The sequence below is a fragment of the Apaloderma vittatum genome, unplaced genomic scaffold (genome assembly GCF_000703405.1).
Source record: "Apaloderma vittatum isolate BGI_N311 unplaced genomic scaffold, ASM70340v1 scaffold16614, whole genome shotgun sequence".
In the NCBI taxonomy this organism is placed as follows: Eukaryota; Metazoa; Chordata; class Aves; order Trogoniformes; family Trogonidae; genus Apaloderma; species Apaloderma vittatum.
Genome location: NW_009711118.1, coordinates 13,401 through 34,870, shown reverse-complemented (window position 1 = coordinate 34,870; position 21,470 = coordinate 13,401). Strand labels below are relative to the sequence as shown.

General features: G+C 37.0%; 1 protein-coding gene across 1 annotated transcript in view; it reads right to left on the bottom strand.

Annotated features, from left to right (window-relative positions):
• The window catches only part of PDE11A (phosphodiesterase 11A), a gene marked incomplete at its 3' end in the record, with an annotated part of 40,401 nt that extends 25,181 nt beyond the window's left edge, over positions 1-15,220 (bottom strand). Inside the window, exons 1-6 of the mRNA XM_009867546.1 lie at positions 15,134-15,220; positions 13,023-13,163; positions 9,142-9,206; positions 3,960-4,095; positions 1,524-1,599; positions 45-112 (exon numbers count right to left, since the gene is read on the bottom strand). Coding sequence (XP_009865848.1) covers positions 45-112; positions 1,524-1,599; positions 3,960-4,095; positions 9,142-9,206; positions 13,023-13,163; positions 15,134-15,220 — 573 coding nt within the window. The remainder of the gene's footprint in view (positions 1-44; positions 113-1,523; positions 1,600-3,959; positions 4,096-9,141; positions 9,207-13,022; positions 13,164-15,133) is intronic.
• Positions 15,221-21,470: the final 6,250 nt, after the last annotated feature.

Genomic DNA, 21,470 nt, shown 5'->3' with positions numbered 1-21,470 from the left:
TGCTGAAAAAATATGTTACTGCTAAAAAATGGAATGCCTCTTACTTCAAACAGTCGCTGGTCAGCATCATCAAAGGGTTTCCCATCAAGTCTATTCAACACTTGAGCTACACCTTTAGAAAGAGTTAACATGAATTACAATCTTCATTCATTAACTCACAATGCAGAATATTTTATTCACTGGTAACATTTAAAACACATCTTTCAAGGAGAAAAGCAAAACTGCAAATATTTATTCTGAAAATCATTAAGCAGACAAATATGCAAAAGTGTGATTATTTTGATACCAGGACTCAGTTTATTACTTTCAATTGTTATTCTTTATTCTCCAAGTATAATATTGCAAATCTAAGAGTTAGTCATGATGCTTTTCACAAGTAGTTAAAGATCTCTTTGGGAAAGAACTTGAGCACTTTGCTAACAACAGTCATTTAAGTTGTCTAGCAATTTGGAGTTTCTGATATAATTTGAGGAATCAGTACCTTCATTCCTAAAATCTTAGCTTGTTTATCATCACCTGGGTGAATAAGTAGTTTTTTTCTCATGACTGGTCCATAAATTTAATGCACCAATAAAAAAGTAATTTCCTTAGAACACCTGAAAAAGTGTTCAAAGCTCTTGGCTCTAGCCAAACTGAGTTTTACTGCAACAAACTATTTCTATTTCACTTAGCTACAATATGCACTTAAAAAAATACCAGAAGAACTATCAGCAGTCAAGGGTTTAGCTTCTTTCTACCACCTAAAGGTAATACGCACTTCACAACAAACGACGAGCCATGTTTTTATAAGACTCAACGCCTACATTATCTCTGCTGAATAAGCTCAAGGTCCCTGAGTGGCACCGAGTGCCTTTGGCAACGCATCACTGATCTCAGCTCTCACTGACAGCCACAGCACACAAGGATGGAAGTCTCACCCTGCCAGTTTAAATTGCAATCACTTTGACTTGAATTCTTCTGTTGAAAGTTAACAGAGGAATCTGGCACTGTTATCTACAAATGGTGCGCAATTTTGTGCCCAAAGCAGGTAATAACAGAGAGTCAGCTGCAGGCACACCATAGCTGGGAAGCACCCCACCAAGCAAGCACTAAACCCCCTGATGTCCTGACCCAGCACACACCACAACTCTGACAATAGCCAGTCTTCCCTGGCTACGTATTTTGTCATTAAAGAGGGAAATCACCACTTTGCTTGACTGTGGAAACAGTCCCAGTTGTGTACAAAAAAGGAGACCCAAGTAGCAAAAGTAGCAAAGCATATTCAAATATTTTTCACTATCGTTGTGAGAACTTGTTTTCACCTCATTAGTCTTGCAAGTTTCAATACGATATATAACTTAACAATGGGAAAGCTGAAAAAGTCCATACAGTATCCAAGTCAAAGCATCCCTTCTTGGATACTTAGCATACATCCTAGGTACCGTAGCTTCTTAACAATATTCGGCTGGGAAAAAGAACATAGAATTAAAAAGATAAAATTACATTTATATTAGCATAAAAATGAACAATGAAGAAGGTCTTACCAATTATTTGGTGGTTGCTGTTCCATATAGGAACACACAGAACAGACCTTATGTGAAAGCCAGAAATCTGGTCAGCCTAAAACACAGAAATGGGAGCTTCCATTAACAGTAGGTACCATTTGCAGCCTTGTACATCCTAGCACAAGAAAAGTCAAGGAGTAAGCTTACATTTACAAATATCATTCACATGGATCAGCGCTCACTCAGAAAAAGTTTCACTGAAACCTCATTCACAGTAAGGTTAACCAGAAGTCAAAAGGATTATTCTAAAAATTGCCAAAGAAAATACAAACATTTCCATCCTTGCCACAGAAAGCTTATGCTAATTGATTTGGAATTAAAGACAAACTGTAATCGAGGCAATGTCAATTAGTACAGACAACCTCCACTGAGTGAGTGTGCCTTAGAAATACTCTGTTCAATTCTCAAACTGCAATTGGATTTAGCAAAGCAGCTATAAAAGTGGGCTTCCAGGAAATATTCATTTTCAGAAGGGCAAAAGTAGGGAACTCTGCAGAAGTGCAAACTAGGAAGAAATGGAATGATGGCGTCAAAACCAAGATTTGAGATTTTCTATATAGGTTTAATTGGTCCTGTAGTTCTAAAGAGAATTTTCTGCCTCATTTGTTGTTTTGTATCTAAATAGTATAAACTGTTGCAATTTATTGTGTCACTGATTCTTTCTTTTCTACAGTTAATAAGCTTTACTCTTTAAGGTCACTGCTGAAAAATGCAAAGAAAATAAAACATTTTTTTCAAAAGAGATTACGGTAAGAGAGTGAGATGAGCCCACTCACAGGGAGATGTTCTCCTACTAAAGCTACTAAAGCAATATTTCATACACTGGAGTTCACTGCCATCTCCTAGCTAACAGAAGATGTAACTCAGGTTTTAACTAGAGCACTGCTTTTTTGTACATACTCGGAACTCATCACTGAAATCAGTGCAGAGTGCCACCTAAAATCCATGGGAATGAAGGAGCAATTGCCTCAGATATGTATCTTAAAATGAATTCACTGAAAATACTTTGGCATTAAATTCTTGGTGACTGACTTGAAAATTGAGCATCAACATTTGAAAATGACAATTAATGTTCTTGAAGAAAAAAAAAGAGTCATTTAAATAGAAGTAGAGAACAGAATACCAGTTCATCACTACAAATGTGTTTGACTCTATGTAAGTCATAAGGAATAATACGTTCTTCTTACTACACTTGGCCATCTGCAGAAATAATTGATTGTAAAACTGAATTTAAAAATTAAATTTTCATAGGAACCCACCAGCAGAAAATTATTACTGCCCTTTGTATTAAGTGTTTTCTTTTTCTCTATATAAATTGGGCAGTGCCTCTAACTTGGAAAGGACTAACTGTGAAACAAATAAGAGATAGCTGAATTATTTAGGACATGCTATATTAAAAATACAACTGTGAACATATCAAGGATTGGCATGCTTTATTTTAGCATATATCTTTGGCAGGAAATAGACCCCAGGCATTAACTGTACTTTTTTGAAATTCAGAACAAATTAGCATCACCACAGTTTTCTTGTGCACTTTTACAACAAGTCCCTTTTATTTTTCTTGTTTTGACAAGTTCTGCTGGTTTGAGAGATAATCCATTTAATGACACATAAAAAACCCAACTGGAACAAAGCTAACTCTCAACATGAAACACTTCCAAGAACACTTATTGTTGTAATATAGTTTAGTAAGCTTGCTGACCAAGGCTGTCCACTGATTAATGTGCTGCCCAACTGCTGGCCAAGCCCCCATAGCAATTAGATAGAATTCAGTGAAGAATTTGTCTTTCCATATACCTCTACCATCTATTTAGGTGTTAAGTACATGTATATGTTTTTGTCTGTATCTACACCTTCTTAACTGAGACTAGGATGAATAGCTTAGGATACAAACCCAACTTTTATTAAGAGTGATACATGTCATGGAAAAATAACTAATCCAGTGTATATATTTTATTCGTGCAAATTAAAGGGTTAGTTGGCTTAGTTAGATCACAAACAACATTTGTCTCTCTGGATACCAGTTCTGTTTATACTCTGTGTGTACAGTGCTGGTCACCCCAACAGCTAACAATGAGGGTGCTGCTAACACTGAACACCAACAGTGGAATTTTCAGCAATAATAATCAGTTTGCATAAATATCAAAGCCCATCATAGAGGAAGGTATCACTTATAAATAAATGAAAAAAAGAATCATGTATAGGCTAAGTAACTGGCTAAATTCATACATTAATTCAGTGACCTGTGCTTACCGTATAAAGCCACATAACACCAGCAAACAAGAGGGAGGACAGACTGGATAGAAAAAATAATTCAAAAGAAATATTCATCTGTTTTACAGCCACTTGGATATAACGATAAAATTGTGTTATATTATAGTTGCAATGCCAAAAATATTTCTAAAAATTCCTTACTTCAGCATCAAAGCGAGGATCCTGATAGGCATCACTGATGTTCACCGGGAGACCCGTGGAAGCTACAAGTTCAGCAATGCTATTATTTATTAGCCAGTCAGAATATGATGATGATTTCTCCATGCTGTCTTTGAAACTATCAAAAGTCATAGCAAAGGAAACACAGAAGAGAGTCAACATTGCTTGGACCCCAGAACTTCTTACAGGCATATTCCCGGGGACAGCAGAACCATTCACAGTTATTAATGGTTACTAAGCATTACCTATGGAACAATTTGGTATTTACTGAAATGGTACATCAAAAATTCTCTCCTTTTCACAAGGCTTTCTACTGAAAACAACATTGGTCTCTCAAGTGAAGTAAATACAGCATTTAATAATGAAATGCATTTACACATGAATCAAGAGTGGGATTATGTTCCAAGTTTCCATGGGATACAAGGCCTGATTATCAAAAACAACCCGTTCTAAATAATATTTTCTGGAGAGCTACCCAAAAGCATTTAATTGTAAGATTTTAATTTTTCAAATTACTCTAATAATCTGGGTGATTTTTAATTTATGCTTGCAATTAATTTTCCTTTCAAAGGAAATGCCATTTTTTTAGTTTGGTCTGATATGCCAGACTTGAACACCTGAAGAAGGGATCATGAAATAAGTCTTAAAATCAGTAATGTGAGTTGCAGCAGGTGGATCCAAGTAGATATATAATACATAAGTTTTCATTTCGTTTTTTTTCCTGGCTGAGCTTCTGCCACAACTATCTGGGGGCTAGTGAGCTGTCAGTAAATAAGAATAAGACAGTAGAATTATGGGTTGACCTCACCACACTCCACCACAGCTTCTCCAGAAAACTCAATACATATGCAGACTTCAAAGTCCTTACCTTATACCTCATCTAACCAGCAGGAAAATTCTCACTGACTTACTACAGACAGGTTTTGGATATTGGCAAGGTGTAGCTATCCACGTGTGAATAAGCAAATGCAAGTTGTCTTAGTTTTGAGAAGAAAACTGACCAATTTTCAACATCTGAGAAGCATTACTTAGAAACAAGGGGCTCTCGTCATCCATGGAGAAGACTACAATAGCTTGATGTAATTCAAAGTAATGCACATGAATGAAAGAAGGATGCACAGTAAAATGCTTGAAAGAATCAAAGTGAGAGGATTGATTTATGTTGGCTGCATTGATTTTCTGGAGACTAATTCAACTAAGTCACTCATTCGAAAGGAAACTCAATATTCTTAAAAGACTATAAATAAAGATAATAATAATGATTTACAGAAATCTAAATGTATCAATTTTTATTTGGGATAAGAATCCTGAGTGACTGTAATAGATGTTATATGTTTATTTTGACATGAATCTTCACAGAAATGTAATGGTTTTTAAGGTAAGTAAATATTTACATTTGCAATTTCAAATTTATTTAAGGAAATTGTTACTTGAGAAGCAAAAAAATCTTTAAGGATTAATAATCTAAATTCAAATGCATAGCTCCGAGTTCACAGCTTAAAAAACTGGATGATATTATCATTATAAGAAAAGACACTTTACATAGGGACTGCATTATGGATGTCAAGCATTTTAAGCAGTGAATGAATTCAAGTAAAAAAACCTAGATATAATTCAGGAAGAAGTTTAAAGAGTATGTTCTATTGTTTCCATCCCTAGCAAGTGCTTTAAAACTGCAGTGGAAGAGAGGCACTCGACTTCCACTAGGAGAAAATATGAGTGATTAATTCTGATGCAAATCACAGCCAGCTGGCTTACTCTCCCATCCTCAGCAGCTCAGAACACTCAGAAGCTACTCTAAAAATCACAAGCAATAGTTTTCTCTGAACTGAGGAAAGTCACGAGCGAGTCCCGCTGGACTGATGCAGGCGGGTGCATGCCACCACCTCCCTGCCTTGCCCACGCGCTAGTAGGCACCAAAGCAAACCCAGCTCAAGAGCACCAAGTGGTGCTGCAGGGCTGCTTGCCTTGCTACCTGCCCCAAAGCCTGCCTGACAGGGATGGCAAAAAGCACAGTAGGTTGGGGTACAGCCAAAATTATAGGTACTCTTCAATCCTCTCTAAAGATGAGCCCCTCAAGCTCCCGAGACTAGAAGGGCAGAAAGATACCTTAAAAGAAGCATAAAAATACTGCAGGGAATGGGGTGATACCTGAGCGCTCATCATCCCAGAGACAGTGGTGGTGAAAGAGTGGAAGCAGGAATTTCAGCACTTGCTCTATACCATCCCAAACAGGACAGAGTGCAGATATGTTGTCCTGCACAACCCACACTGGCTCAGACAGCTGACCTTTCCACTAGCACTGGTACTCAGGTTACAGGACTGTAATCTCAGCTACATCATCTGCCAAGATGACTTCTGTGCAGGAAAGACAGCCCACACCAATTTTCTTTAGGCTCACCTTCATCAATGTTCGTCAAGAATACATCAGAACTCAACTCTCAGGTCTTCTAAGATTTATGTAACCTTTGTTCAAAAGCACAGAAAATTTAGGGGATTTGGCAAACCTGTACTTCAAGAACAAAATGACTGGCAAAAACGACAGCATCGGTCTGTCATTATGGACAACAAACAAACTTAATCATGGTGCTGGAAAATTGCAAACTGAACAAATAAATGCAAATGTGGTCTTGTGAGATATTTCATCACAACAGCAAAAAAAAGACAGGAGTAGTCATTATAATATTTAGGGACTAAAGAAGTGAACTGCTATTAGCCAGTTTATTAGCCAATTTCTTCTAAACTAGTATAAGAACATATGTGAGGACATGAAAAGTTATAGCATCCTCAGAGCTTCTCTCTCTCTCTGACAAAACCTATAGCTAGAATCGCTCTCAGTCTATATTCTCTTTCAATTTCCACTACAATTTCAAAGAAATAATATCTCTCTTGACTGGTGTAATGAAGAAACTCATCTTGCCATCTCTTTTCACATGTAACTTCTCATGACTTTACATCAGTTACGGCTGCAGAATATAAAATGAAAAGGTCAAAACTCACTAGAAAAACGCTCAAATGTCAAGGGCTCGCGGCATTGTTCTGTATCCTAAATAACCTTTATTTTTGCACTGTGGTGCCAATAACTCAAGCTGTGCCTGTGCTAGATCCAAGTGTGACATCATATCTGTCAGTCTAACCTTGATCTTTGTAAAACCAACTTCACTCTCTGCTGGATAAAGAATGAAGGAAAAAACCCAAACCACTTTATATTAAGGTGCACAGAAAAAGACCTTTATAAATCTTATAAAGACTAACCACCAGGCTGCATGTGTTTATTTGTGTTTCAGACAGAAGTTATAATAATCTTCAACTGACTACATGCAGAGCAGGCTACTACAAATTGCTTTTTGGTAAGATGCTAATATAACTATGGTAACAAGAAATGAGCCAGCTCGGTTATCTGAACGCCATTCTACATTGTTTTGACTAATCTGGCTACAGATCAAGTTTGAGAAAAACAGGAATAACAACCACATCCCTTGATTCATACTCCTGCCCCGAACAAAAGGAATGTATTTTCATCCATTTAATTGACCTAAGAAAGATTAACTGCCACTCTGAAGCTCTTTGTAATGTGATTCCCAGAAGAATCGACAAATTATTTATTTGTATTTAAACATTCCTAATTTTTTTATCACTTTTTTTCCTTTTCCTTTGGTCTCACCATTTCCATCTCTCAACTAGTGGATAGGGCATGAAAGAGATCTACCTTCTATCAATCTTTCCGTGTGACCCCAGACTCTGCTGTTACCTTGCACATCTTGGAAATAATTTCCCAATTTTGTAATGCTGTGAGACGAATCCATGAAAAGCATTAAGAATTAAGACTGTCATAACCTTGATTACAATGTGCACATTCACCTTAATGAAGTGGTAGCTTCTTACCACACTGGAGTTGAAGAAATAAAGGGCAAAAGATGGCCAGTTACCTAAAAAATATTTTTAAAAGCTGCATAAAGGGCTTAAAAACGACAACGCAGGAAGTAATCTTCAAGTTTGCTAAGCTATGGAGAGCAAGTTGGACAAAAAGCTAGGTTTATCGGTATGGTAGGCACTTGACATGAAACAATCTAATTCAGAATCAGTATTAATTGATTTGCATAAAACGTGTATGATAAACACTGAGACTGGGCCCTGAAAGGTGGAAGAAACCTTCTCACAACAGCTCCAAATCTTCATTTACTCATTTGGTATGTTGGACATTTTACATGACATTTACGTTGCACATTTACTTTTACTGTTACCAATTGTATAAACTTGTAGGAATTAACACAGTAACCCCATAGGGACAAAAAGCTTGCTATTACTACTTCCAGTTAGCCTTTTTGTTTCAATACAGATTTTACTAAGCAAAAAATATACTTCTATTTTGACTGGGCTCACAAACAAGATTTAGTCACAGGAACATGGTTTCTAGGAAATACATGTTCTCTGAGGTTTTCAAGCTTTCCAACTTGTCAACAAGGGCAGAAACAAAATTTTACTGGATACCTTTCAAAACAAGTGTAAAGAGGCATTTTGTAAGAGATCAACAAACAATCTAACATAATTTGGTAATTTTTTCTCCAGTATTAACTATGCAAAACAACATTTGTGTGTTCTCCATGAGTTCAACAATAAAAATTAATCAGTTATTTCCTTGTTTCTTCTCTGAGACACAGATACAATATAGGGAATATAGCATATATGCACACTTTTTGCAAGAGTGTGCGCTGATAGGACAAGGGGAAGTGGATTTATGTTGAAGGAGAATAGATTTAGATTGGATCTTAGAAAGAAATTCTTCAGTATGAGGGTAGCAAGGCTCTGGAATAAATTGTCCAGAGAAGCTGTGGATGTCCCCTCCCTGGAGGTGTTCAGGGCCAGGCTGGATGAGGCCTTGAGTAACCTGATTTAGATGAGAGGTGTCCCTGCCCATGACAGGGAGGTTGAATTAGATGATCTCTAAGGTCCCTTCCAACTTAGGCCATTCTGTGATTCTATGATAAAAATATTGGCACACATGTTTATTTGAGCAAGTCTCCATTTGAAGCAAACAAGAGTCTTGTCTGAATACAAACTGTAGGCTCACTCTCTTTAAACAAATCTACCAGAAGTTTCATAAGAAAATAAAACTATGTGAAAAATAAAGCAATCCATTACCATAGCAGAGATGAGCACTAACCTGTTATCAGTATCAGCACTGCATTTTGGAGATAACAACTCAAAGGATTTTGTAAATTTCACCACCTGCCACAAAAACAAGTAACTTAAAATTGTTAAGATGAATAAATATGTAAGAAAACAGTGAAGTAAGGTTCCTATATTTAAAACATATTTTTATCCAATGCTCTTGGAATAAAAAGATCTATCTGTGTGCCCCCAATGGAAAATTCATGTTCAAAATAACACACTGTGCACAGATCACTAACAAACAATTTAAAACAAAATCATATTTTAAGTTTCCTTCATGAAACTATTTTCTGCAACAGTATGCTTCCCTTCAAAGGGCTTTGGAACAGGTGTTTTGGAACATGAGCTTTACCCAAACTTCACTTTTTTTCATATAGGAAAATAAACAGAAAGATCCATTTGCACTACTAATTGCAACCAATTTTCCTTGAACATACATGTCAATAGCACAAAAGTGAAACATTTTAAGAGTAGTTAATGTGACATAAAACAAAAGTGATGTTTTTAAATGCTAGTGTGGGTCCCCATCTTCCATTCTGTATCACCGATACATGATGTACCAATAAGGCTATTTTAGACGTCGCTTAACATTGAACTACTCTATGGAAATCTACTTTGATATATAGGTTAATCCTTCAAAACAGGAACAAGTCAGGAAAATAACTATTTTGCCACTTGTAAATATGGCCAAGTGGGTGGCAAGATGCTATTCTCCACCTCCAAATCAACCTCACATTTATGGCAGTTTGATAAAGTTTAGGCTTAACTGAATACCTTGTCTGGCCACATTTCAGAATTTTGTCTAGAGGAACAAGAACTCATTGCCTGCGGTTTGGAAAAAATCCCTTTGTGCTCAAAGGTAGAAATAGCTGAAAAATGAAGTGAACAATGTCACCCGCAGCCTGCTACTAACACAATGTACTGTTCTGTGAAAAATAAAAATCATATTATTCTCGCAAACATAGTAACATTTCATAACAATATAGCAGAACTGTATCTTGTAATTATAAAATCGATGTGGGGGGTCTAGAAATAGAAAATAAACTAGAAACATTAAAATTCTGTAACAGAAAATACATAAATGAAGTACAAACCTCAATATTGCTTTTATGAAAGCTAGTATAATTTAGGGCATACTCCACTGAAAGCACTTAATTTATATTAGTTTAAATAAAATTAGAATCATAGCTTTCCTCTAGGAAAGATAAGATTGTGGTTTTTTTCTGCCATACATGCAAACTTATGATTCTGTCTCTGATAATCATTTAGACTTGTCACAGCCCAGCAACAAATCATCAATAACACAGTCAGTGAATCCAAAGATACTTAGAAAAAAGAATAATATTGCAAGTAACACTTTTATCCTTCAACTACTTGTTCGTTCAACTAGTGTTGAATAGCCTGAAAACACTGGACATACCAATATAAAGACAGTCACTTATTTTAACAACAGTCATAAATGTTAAATATTCTTTTTAAAAGGCTCTCATATTCTACAAATGGCAGTATTACAAACCCTCAGTGAAAGTGCCTGTCAAAACCGTGCATGAAATCCAACTCTTGACAAATACTTTTATATAGCTTACACCTATCTGTTCAGTTTAACAGAGCTCTACAATGAAATAATGATTCCTTGGTCAAGCAGACAGAGCAGCTGAAAAACTCGACATACTTCAGTAATGCTGAAAGTCATATGTTCACTTCACGTGCTCAATGCAAATGTTTCTTCCTATTACAACAAGTATGTGACTATCTAGACATTTGTATGAAGATATGTAATTACCAATGGATTTTCTGTTACCTCAGGGAAAAATTAGCAGGGCAAAATAACAAGGAGACTTATCTTTTCACAGCATTTTCATAATTTAGGAATGAAGACAGGTTTTCATCATCCATTTTACAAGCATTAATGAGAATTGTTAAAATGTGCAAACACAGCTACTCCCAAACAGCCCTGCCAACAGCTAGAGTGGAAAACTTTCAGGTGGGAACAAATCCAATGTTCCACCAAAAGTAGCTGAGAAGGCTCCCTGTGTTGCAGGTTGAGTCCTTACTGTCTTGCTGTTCTTTCACATTCAAATACTGGATTTCATAAAAAAAAAAAACTAACGAGAGAAGTTCAGAAGCTGACTACTGTGAAGACACTGATTAGATTGTTGTAAAGCCCACTGAGTTGCCAAATACACAGTATGGTCAGTTAACAAAATCTTAAAGTATTTTTATCTGATATTTCTGAGGAACCAGCAATCAGATTAAATATGTAATGTTACATATTAGAATAGAAACTACAAGAAGTATTCAGCCTCAAGTTGCATTGGGGAGGAGGTTTAGATTGAATATTAGGAAAAATTTCTTCACCAAAATTGTTGCCAGGCACTGGAACATGATGCCCAGGGAAGAGATTCAGTCACCATCACTGAAGGTATTTAAAAAACACGTAGATGTGGTGCTTAGTGACATGGTTTAGTGGTGGATCTGGCATCACTAGGTTAACAGTTGGACTCAGTCTTAAAGGTCTTTTCCAACCTAAAGGATTCTATGATTCAGTTTGCTACAGTTAAACAATAATAACAGATGCAAAAGCATGAACACTGTAGAGATATCAACAAATATGTCTGATAATTATTTATTGGAACATATGCAGAAAAAAAGAGTTCTAATGAGCATTAAAGATTTGGTTGATGATGCAACTAACTCTGGTTCTGAAACTGCTTGCAAGCACCACTCCTTTGGTAAGTCATTATCTTAAAAATGTTAGCAAGGTCATAAATTCCAGATAAATGCAAATAAACCTACAGACAGGATTTTTCTTTCCTTTTAGTGGCTATACCAGAAAAAAAAAGGAACTGAGCAAATTTTCGATAACAAATCAGGTCATTTTTCTTTTTTAAGCAGGAAGCACCCTGCTTCCCAGTTAAGTTGCCCTAGCTGCTCTGCAGTAAGCACCAATTCCATCACATAGACAATAGAGGATCACAGAGTATCAGCTGGATCATGCCACTGATAGTTATATCCATCAGCAACTTACAGACATCCCATTAAATGCCTTCAAGTGACCAAAAGGAATCATAAATGTACCTTTCAGTTTCCACTTGAAAATGCCTCTATACTGGTTTTGGCTGGGATGGAGTTAATTTTCTTCAGAGTGGTTTGAATGGTGACATGCTTTAAATTTATGATTAAAGGAGCATTGATAACACAGGGATGTTTTCATTATTGCTGAACAGGTAAGACACAGTGTCAAGACCTTCTGTTTCCCACTCAGCCACCCTCGTGAATAGACTGCAGGGTGCACAATAGATTGGGAGAGGACATAGCTGTGACAGCTGACCCCGGCTGACCAAAGGGGTATCCCATACCACATGAAGTCATGCTCAACAATAAAAGCTGGAGGAAGGAGGAGGAAAGAGGACACGTTCAGAATTATGGCAGTTGTCTTCCCAAGTAACCATTAGATGTGACGTAGCCCTGCTTTCCTGGAAATGACAGAACATCTGCCTGCTGACTGGAAGTAGCATATGGATGCCTTCTCTCACTTTGCTTGGGCACACAGCTTTTGCTTTACCTACCAAACTGCCTTTATGACAACCCATGAGTTTTCACACTTTTACCCTTCCAATTCCCTTTCTCATGCCACTGGGGTGGGAGTGAGTGAACGGCTGCGTAGGGTTTAGTTGTCTACTGGGGTTATCAACACCCCTGCTGTGGTTTAAAGATTCAATCTGTATCTAACTTGCATTTAAGAATGACGTGCTAGAAGAATACTTTCTGTCCAGTACTTAACATATGATATGAAACAGTTTTGCCTCAGTAAAAGCAGCTACTTCACCACTCAAATGTTAGCCTTTCTACAGAATGTGCACCCATACTCACTGGTGATTCAATATCTTCCAGAAGTAACACTGAGCACCGCTCACACTTCAGCAGAGTTTGAGCTCGATGCATAATTTTCTTGACAATTTTCTCTAAATCAGTCTGTTCCTCAAAGAGGTCATTCACTACTTCCAGTAAAGCCTGCATACAAGGACAGAAAACTCTCGTATCAGTTGAAGAATTAATAAATATATGGCGCATTGCAAAGGAGGTGTAATCTCTGGGATTGATTTATAAAGATCCATTGAAATCTTCATTCAGATAAAAGTTCTTAATAATTATGGGAACAGATTTGGGGTAAGGGTATCTGAAGAAAGAAGTTAAGTGTATTTCTTAGCTCACAACTGGGCATAATCCAACTCCTGGCAAACAATGGAAATCTTTCAAACTATTTCACAGTGGTTCAAAAATGAAACAATAGCTGTAATTCAACTCTCCAAGTATGTGGTATGGATTGAGTTACTTGATTTGCTATATTGAATTTCCTGGTATATTTAAATTTCATTTTATTCAATAATTACTCATTTTGCATGTTCAAAGCTGGAAAGAAAAAGAGACACATCAATACTTGCATATTCCAATAGCACTCTGACTCAGTCTTTACCACTAACAAATTGTCTATAGAATACAATGTTTTAAAATGAAGGGCTTCCCTTCTCATTTCAACAACTTTTAAAATAATAGGCCATGTTCTTTCTTACCATGGGTCCAAAGAAGTGTGTTTTTACTTTATTCTGGTTTAGGGCACCAACACTGAAGAACATCCACATAGGTAAGCTTTCCTAACGCAGTGGTCATCAGAAAAATGTTGGGTCTTGATCACTAGAAGTTGCCACTATTGGTGCCCAGTTTTACAGGGAAAGCAAAGTATGGCCTTGTCCATCACCTGTTACTTGCCAATTAATTTCAACCATGGACTAGGCAAAGCTGAAGACCACCAAAAGGTCAGAAATGCAATTAAGTACAGGTCATCATGTAGCTGTCAAATGGCAATTATATTTGTTATGCCTTGCACAGCTGAAACAGCAACGAGAAACAAAGAATCTGTATCTCCAATCCAGTTTCTCGATGGGTCCAACAACGAGAATTTATCATTTTTTAACAATGAATGAGAATGTCCCTAATATTTGTCTGCTGAATGCCTCCCTCAGAAGATTAAATGTCGACTACTGAAAAGTCTGTCATTGTTCTGTGCAGGCTGGGAATCTGCAGCAAATTTTAAGTCTCTATGTAGTCAATTATTTTGTTTGAACATCAAGCCAATTAAAAAATATCTGTGGTAGAAAAGTTTTTTTTTTCCCCACAAGTCTCTTTCTCCACATGTCCATCCCAAAATATAGTGATCTGTAGCCAAATCTGGACAGAAGATAAGTTCAGATGCTTCGTGATCCTTAAATACCTACACCATTTTCTAATGGAATACTGTTATTTTTCAAAGTAGTGGAAAACATTAGTTTCCCTTCACAGCAACCTTCAAAACCCTGAATATGCAAATATCAAAGTTCCGTACACAAGCTGAACCCACTGCAGCCTCCCCCGCTTCATGAAGCAAGAGCGGGTTTAGCACTTCCAGTGGTATTTCCACTGAAGCTTTGCAGCTGTGATCCATAATAAAAGCACTGTTCCCCATTATTGCAGGGAAGACAGTTTAAGAAAAAAAAAAATCAACAATTATTACAAGCCTCACCCTCAAAATTATAATTTTATTTCTTAAAAAAAGTAAAGACCTTCTGAGAAGTAAATGACATGTGAGCTCAGCATTATTTTCACTTCTTTGGAGTCTCCTGTCCCAATCCATGCGTTGCATCAGCAATCATGAGAAATATGAGTAATGTATCTATGCAGACACATGCTGTCAAAACCTTTCACATATAGGTTATTTCCTTGCTTATTTTTATAGAGATATATCCACATTATTTGCACATGAATTGAATATTACAAATTCAGAATGGCAAAGGTTTGATATTACTAGAATTCTATGAGAGTTGGAATCTCTGCCAAAGTAACACTCTCCTTCCCTGCCTGTGTCACAAACATGTACCCAGAACTGGAATATGAAGGAACAAAAGATGAAGGTTTGATATTTGTTCAGTACACATTTTTTTACTTACCCTGCTTCTGTCGTACTCCTTCCGTGAAGCTGCAAATAGCTGAGCATTGGATATGGCAATCCCACAGAATGGGAGATACATCTGCATCACCTAGTATCAAAAGAAACCCCTCGTTATTAAAAACAACTGCAGTTAGACACTCATGTTACTAGCAGAGACCTAAACTTAGGTGATGTGTTCCTGGAGGGTCTGGGCTCTCTTACTCTTCAGCGCAACACTAAATACAAAACAAAATCATCATGGTCAAGGCACATAAAATGGGTGGAACAGAGAACAAATGGGTAGGAAAGAACAAATGCATCTGAGTTCACAGGTTCCAGCAGTGAGGATCCTCCGTCTGGAAAAATGAAGATTCTCAAGTCTATAAAATGTCTGCTGAAAACTACATTAAATCAGTTATAGATGCTACAGCTTCCCTAAAAAAAGTCTTCCTTATTTTTCTGGACTGCATTTTTTTTGTTCTAGGCTCAAGAAACAAGTTTGAGACACATTCCTGCTGATTTCTAGAGGATGTAGATTTTGGAGAATACCATCACAGTGAAACATAACACATTAATCCAAAACTGTTAGTCAGAAAGCTGACTGTCTTCTTAATAAAGGGAAAAAAAAAAGGTTAAAGAACACACTCAGAAAACTGGGCCTTTAATGCATCACCATACATTAAGAAAGATTGGACAAGAGGGATTTCAGAAGGATGGCAGTGGATCGAAGTCTGATAACATGAGCATTTTCAAGCCATGTACTGATAACAACTTGGTAACATATAGCCACTGCTGCATGGTTCTCAGGCTTAGGTCTGAGGCATGAAGAACATTTTATATGTGCTGAATAGCTTTAACATTTGCAAAGCCAGCAAGAGTTGGACACACTGCTGTTTACAGAGCCAAAAGAATGCTGCAGCAGCAGCTAACCTTTCTTCTTGTTGACTGGGAGATCCCACTGTGAGCAACCCTCTCTGTGACAGTTTTGGCATTGAGAAAGTGGCATTTGTCTTTGAAATGCCATTTAATTAGAAAAGTACTGTTAAACCAGGAAAGCGGGCTATTAAGACTATCTGAAGGGAAAAACCTCAAAAATTTTAAGCATCCAGAAGTACCAAAACAGCAGCAAGTGTTTTTCTACTTTATCTTCCTTAAACACTCTATTGGCTACACGTCGACTTAGTCTGTGTTTGAGTAATGATGAGTTTTCGGAAAAGATCTTCAGATCCTCTGAATTTTACACCTTCACAAATGCCATTCTGTCGGAATAACTGCAGATCTTAAGGGTGAACACAAATACACCTAATACTGCTAATTTCCAAGCACTTTACTTTTGACCTCCTCCAAACGTGCTTCCCTCTAAAGAAAACTAACATACTTTAGACTCTACATTCATCTTTTCACAGAGGCAGTAATTAAACTAGCCAACTATCACACCAGGGAAGAGTATACCAAATGAAAAATAAAGTAAGACCTTAACAAATTGCAACAAGGGTTAATTTTTTTGATAAGATCTTCTCTGTGAGAATTTGCATACTTCAGTTTGAATTTTATTTCCAAAGTGAAACAAAAAACCTATCTGTATTATCTTGAAATATTACTAAATATCATAGCCAAATAAGAGATGGAGAGCAGAAAAACTTTAACTTGAGAAAAAACTGACCTTTAGTGCAATTATGAATATCATAGTGAGATGGGATACATTTTTACTTAATAAAAATAAGTAAGTACTAGTATTTAGTATGCCCAAATTGGAAATTCTATTTCCAAAAGTAATGTGACCGTGTGGCAATGGAAAGCATACAAGAATTTGATGAACCTCCAGCCATCACAAAACAGACAGCAAAGATGTCTTTTTTAGCAAGAAGAAAACATGGTTTCCCAATATTGAAAAATGTTGCTCTCTGGAACTCAAAATCTAAGGCACTGATTCTATATAGAAATTAACGTCCATAAAACATTGGTTTTTGAAATGTCAAGAGTTTGCAGAGCAGTTGACTTACATTGTTCTTTTCACGACTCAAACTAAGCGTGTAAGCTGACATGTAAGAAAGACACCAAGCTGTTTAAGATAATCAGTAAAATAAATTAAGAAATGTCCACAGTTATGGAGGAAAAAACCCCACAACAAAACAACAACAAAAACCCCCAATCCTCAGGTAGAGAGAAACCATCCTGTGATAACAGATAAATCAACTATCTCTGCTTACCTAAGAACAATAAACAAAACAAAAGCTTATTATCATTTCTTCTTTTGTATTTTCTGAACTGTAAGGGTGACTGCTGCCTAAACGTCTTTTGGCAAATTGTAATACAAAACAAATAGAAAATAAAGGCTTCTCTAATGATAACTAAATTTTAAACAAGATTTTTTTTCAACCAAAATTGCAGAATGGAGTAGAATGCAGTTATCACATTCTGATTTTGACTTATGAATTTAAATCTGCAGTACTCAAGACTGCTTTAGGAGCACCTTCAACGTGTCGATGCTAAGGCTGTTGACACTCCACACAAATATGGAGTAACATAATATTAAACTCTTATTTGTCTGAGCCACATACTGTAGGAGCTGGTATTATTATGCCAGATTCACTTCAGGGATTTTCCCTCCAAAGAGAATGCAAACAGCTGAGGAGATGGCACATAACACCATAAGCTGGACATATATACCTGTCACTTAAAAGGAGGAAAGACGGATAACTGTTAATCCTCTGGCGCTCCAAGGTAAAAATACATTGAGCCTCTGAACCATAATGTACTGTAATTCTTTTTCCACTCCTGTCAATTACTACTATTTCTCCTTAAATAGAACAATGTAACTTATAATGAGCATGGATGTGCTTCACTAATATGATATTGAAGAAACAGCAAAGAAATTGGACAGAAGACTAAATTTTGTTGAAAGGGCAAAGTATTGAAAGGTTGGTCATAGGCACGCGTAAGCAGCATGTGACAGAAAACACCACAGATAAATGACATGGCCATTCTCATTTACCTTGGTGAGACAAGATCTTAAGAAGGAGATGTTTTCTTTTTCCCGGTCTGCTGCTCTTTCTGCAGCAATGAACAGGCCAGGACAGCTCACCTCTACCAGCCAATGTCTGTACGCTTTTTACCAAATAGTTTGATTTCACAGTGAAGCCACCTGATGCTGAAACTTGTAAAGGAACCCCTGACAGTCCACACGTCAAGTATGCAACATGTTCCCATTATACAATGCACAAAATATTGGAAAAACATCTAACACACTTCTGAAGGACATAAAATAACTTCCCTTTCCTATACTGAAGGCCATTTAAAACAAATAATTTTGAAACAAAATAAGAGTACATCTGAAAGAAAATTTCTTTCCACATCTATTTTAACTAATGACAGGAAACGATTCTGCAGATTTATTAAAGCAAATACCTAAAAAAGCAAATAGATGGAATATAAAACCATAAAAAATATAGCTTTAACAGATATAATTCATTAATTTATTTTGGCAAATAAGATTATTTGCAATGATTCATCACAGTACTTTGTAGCATATTAAGAAAAAAATCAGTAAATATGTAATTGTATATTTTATAAAAATGATGTTCATTTTGAATAATAAGCTAATCTAATGAACCTGTTGAGATATAGGAAGACACTACAATTATTTTTTTGTGTCCTAACTATAAGCCATTCAGATACAATAGCTACAAGATTATATAGCGAATTACTCAAGAATTCAGAGTCCAGGTAACCCTACCAGGTTTCTCATACCTAACCATCCAACAAGTACCACATCCTTGTGTAGCAACTACACTCACATCCCAAATTCACAGCAGCATACAAAAGGTAAAAAGCTGTGCTCAGAAACTTTTTTTTTTTAAAAATCAGGGCAAGAAACCTTTGAAAAGAAAATGAAGTAACTGGGCATCAGTTCATTACCCATTCCTCTTTGTTTCTCACTTGTATTACGTTTTTATGGGGTTATTTTATGTTAGAAGTATTGAAACACAAGTTCCATGGGAATAAATAGAGTAAGTACTACAAGCTTTAATTTTCAGCTAGGTCTTGAATATGATGTATCTTTTCTGCAAAACTGTACCAGTAATAATGACTGTCCTGATCATAGTTACGTTTTTTCCTTCCCATAGAAGGATATATTCCTGTTGCTTTAGTATCCCCACACATCTCCAAGCTTGTATGCCCAAAGTTGGACCTTTAAATCCACAACAAGAACCAAAGTAGTAGTCGGATATTTGGAATTACAAAGGATGCTGCAATATTAACTGCTAGGACAAGAAAGCTGCAACCTGTGCTTGTTTCATTGTGGGTTTTTTGGTATCAGTTCTGAAATCCAGATGAAGCACAGCAGTTCTCCCTCAGAATTTCAGAAGACAGTCTTCCATATGTTCCCTCCTCATAATCATAATTTTATAGGCCAAAAGTTCCACATCTGGTTGCATAGTTGCCTGGGCACATCAACATTTAGACGTCTACACTACACCATCACAATGCCTTGAGATGTGATGCTCATTTTCCCTTCATTTGGCTTTTCACAGATGCTGAGACAGTCAGAACACACTTGTTCTGAGATGCTGAGACATAGACAGAATACCTAAGTTTAGAAGATGCTTATCAGTGTTCCTCTGAACAGATAAAAGCAGGTAAAGGTTTTCTCTCATGATCTGGGCTTGGGTTTCACAGCAACTTCATACACTACATAAATTTTTTTTACCAGTAGAAACAGGGAGGAGGAGACCTCTGTCCAAGCTCTTTCTGACAATGCCTGTCCTTGAGAGACACCACGTTCTCTTCAATACATGTCCTTAGGGAACCTGCAAACCTTTCCCTTGTTGCTCAAGAAAAGCACCTGCTAACTCCTACTTTAAAAGTACAAAAGAATAGTGTTTTCTAGAATTGGGTGTCTCAAGGAAAATAACTTTTGAAATTTTCTCTTCACAAGAAGAAGGTATAGAAGCCTTTAGTTTCCTAGCCTCAGTGTTATTTTACCCTCACAAATAGCACAAACTCTACACCCAACCACAAAACAGTATGAAATATTCCTTTTCTTACCCTATTTAGATATATAGGTGTTCATATCTGTGGATCTCATATCTTTTGCTTGCCATTTTTTTTTGGTAATGACGTAGTCTATGAAGCTGCGTGCATGGAGACCTGCAATGCAGACAGTTCTTAGCTAATCCTGAAAAGCAGTCAGCGCTGCAATGGCAGCACACTGCCGAGGTAAAATGCTTCATACTTGCTGGCTGGAAAGCAGCCCTGAGTTCAGCTTTGGCTAAACGCGGTGACATTTACCCTGCCTCCCCCACACACGATTTCACCCTCACTAGGCATCCACTCCCTGCCATAACTATCTGACAGATATAGTCGAACTCACGGCTTCGGACATACTCAAAGCATCCCACTGCTTGCTTGGTAACCCTGCGGGGCAAGGGAGCTAGTAAAGGCTTCCTAGAAAGAGGAAAAAAAGTCCACTTAAAGTAAATGGTTTTGCTACAGTTCAAAGTTATAAATTTTTTTGTGGAGATACTTAAAACCAAGTCAGGGAAGCCAGGTGCCCTTCAAAAGACTTCCTAAAGTATAAAAAAAAAAACAACCAGCTTCAGAGAATGCAATATTCTATTGAATTTTGAAAACGATAAATTAATTGCAAAACGGTTAAGCACAAGCATTCATCTAACTCCATTCCCTTCTGCCAGCTGTGCAGTGTCTATCTGCACCTCTGATAAAACCTGATCATCACCTAGGTTTGCAATTCTCAGAAATATTTTCCAAAACTATTTTTCTACCCCAAGCACAGACAGAACAATTGCTTGGTAGAGACACCCTGTGAATTATGGGCATACAAATAGGGCACACAGCTCCTGCTCATACCAGTGAACCTGCACAGGCTCCTGGGCCAATTTTCTATTTCCTATGACTTTTTTCTTTACTTTCCATTTGCCCGTGGTTATTATTTATGCAGTACTGTAAAAACATCCAATGTTCGCATCCATACGGCAGTATCTCTGTCCTATAAAGCTCACTATCTAACTATGGAAGCTTCTGGTGGCTGTAAGGAGCCTGAAAAGGACCACGGGGGCATTTCTTCAACATTGGCTCTGTGCTTGCCTGCCTCATAATTACTGGCACACTAAATTCAGACTAAATAACTGAGTCACCAGACAGGTTGCAACACACATCTCCTGCAGGAGCAGACTTTATATAGTTTTAAAATGTGAAACCTATATAGGTCACTGTTGTCACAAACCATGGCACTGGCAGACTATTGCATGAAGGATCAAAGTGCAGGAAAGGGCAGGAGTGCAGCTTAAATGGGTTCAGCCTTGGCTTCTGACCTTTTCCAGGTCCCTCATCAC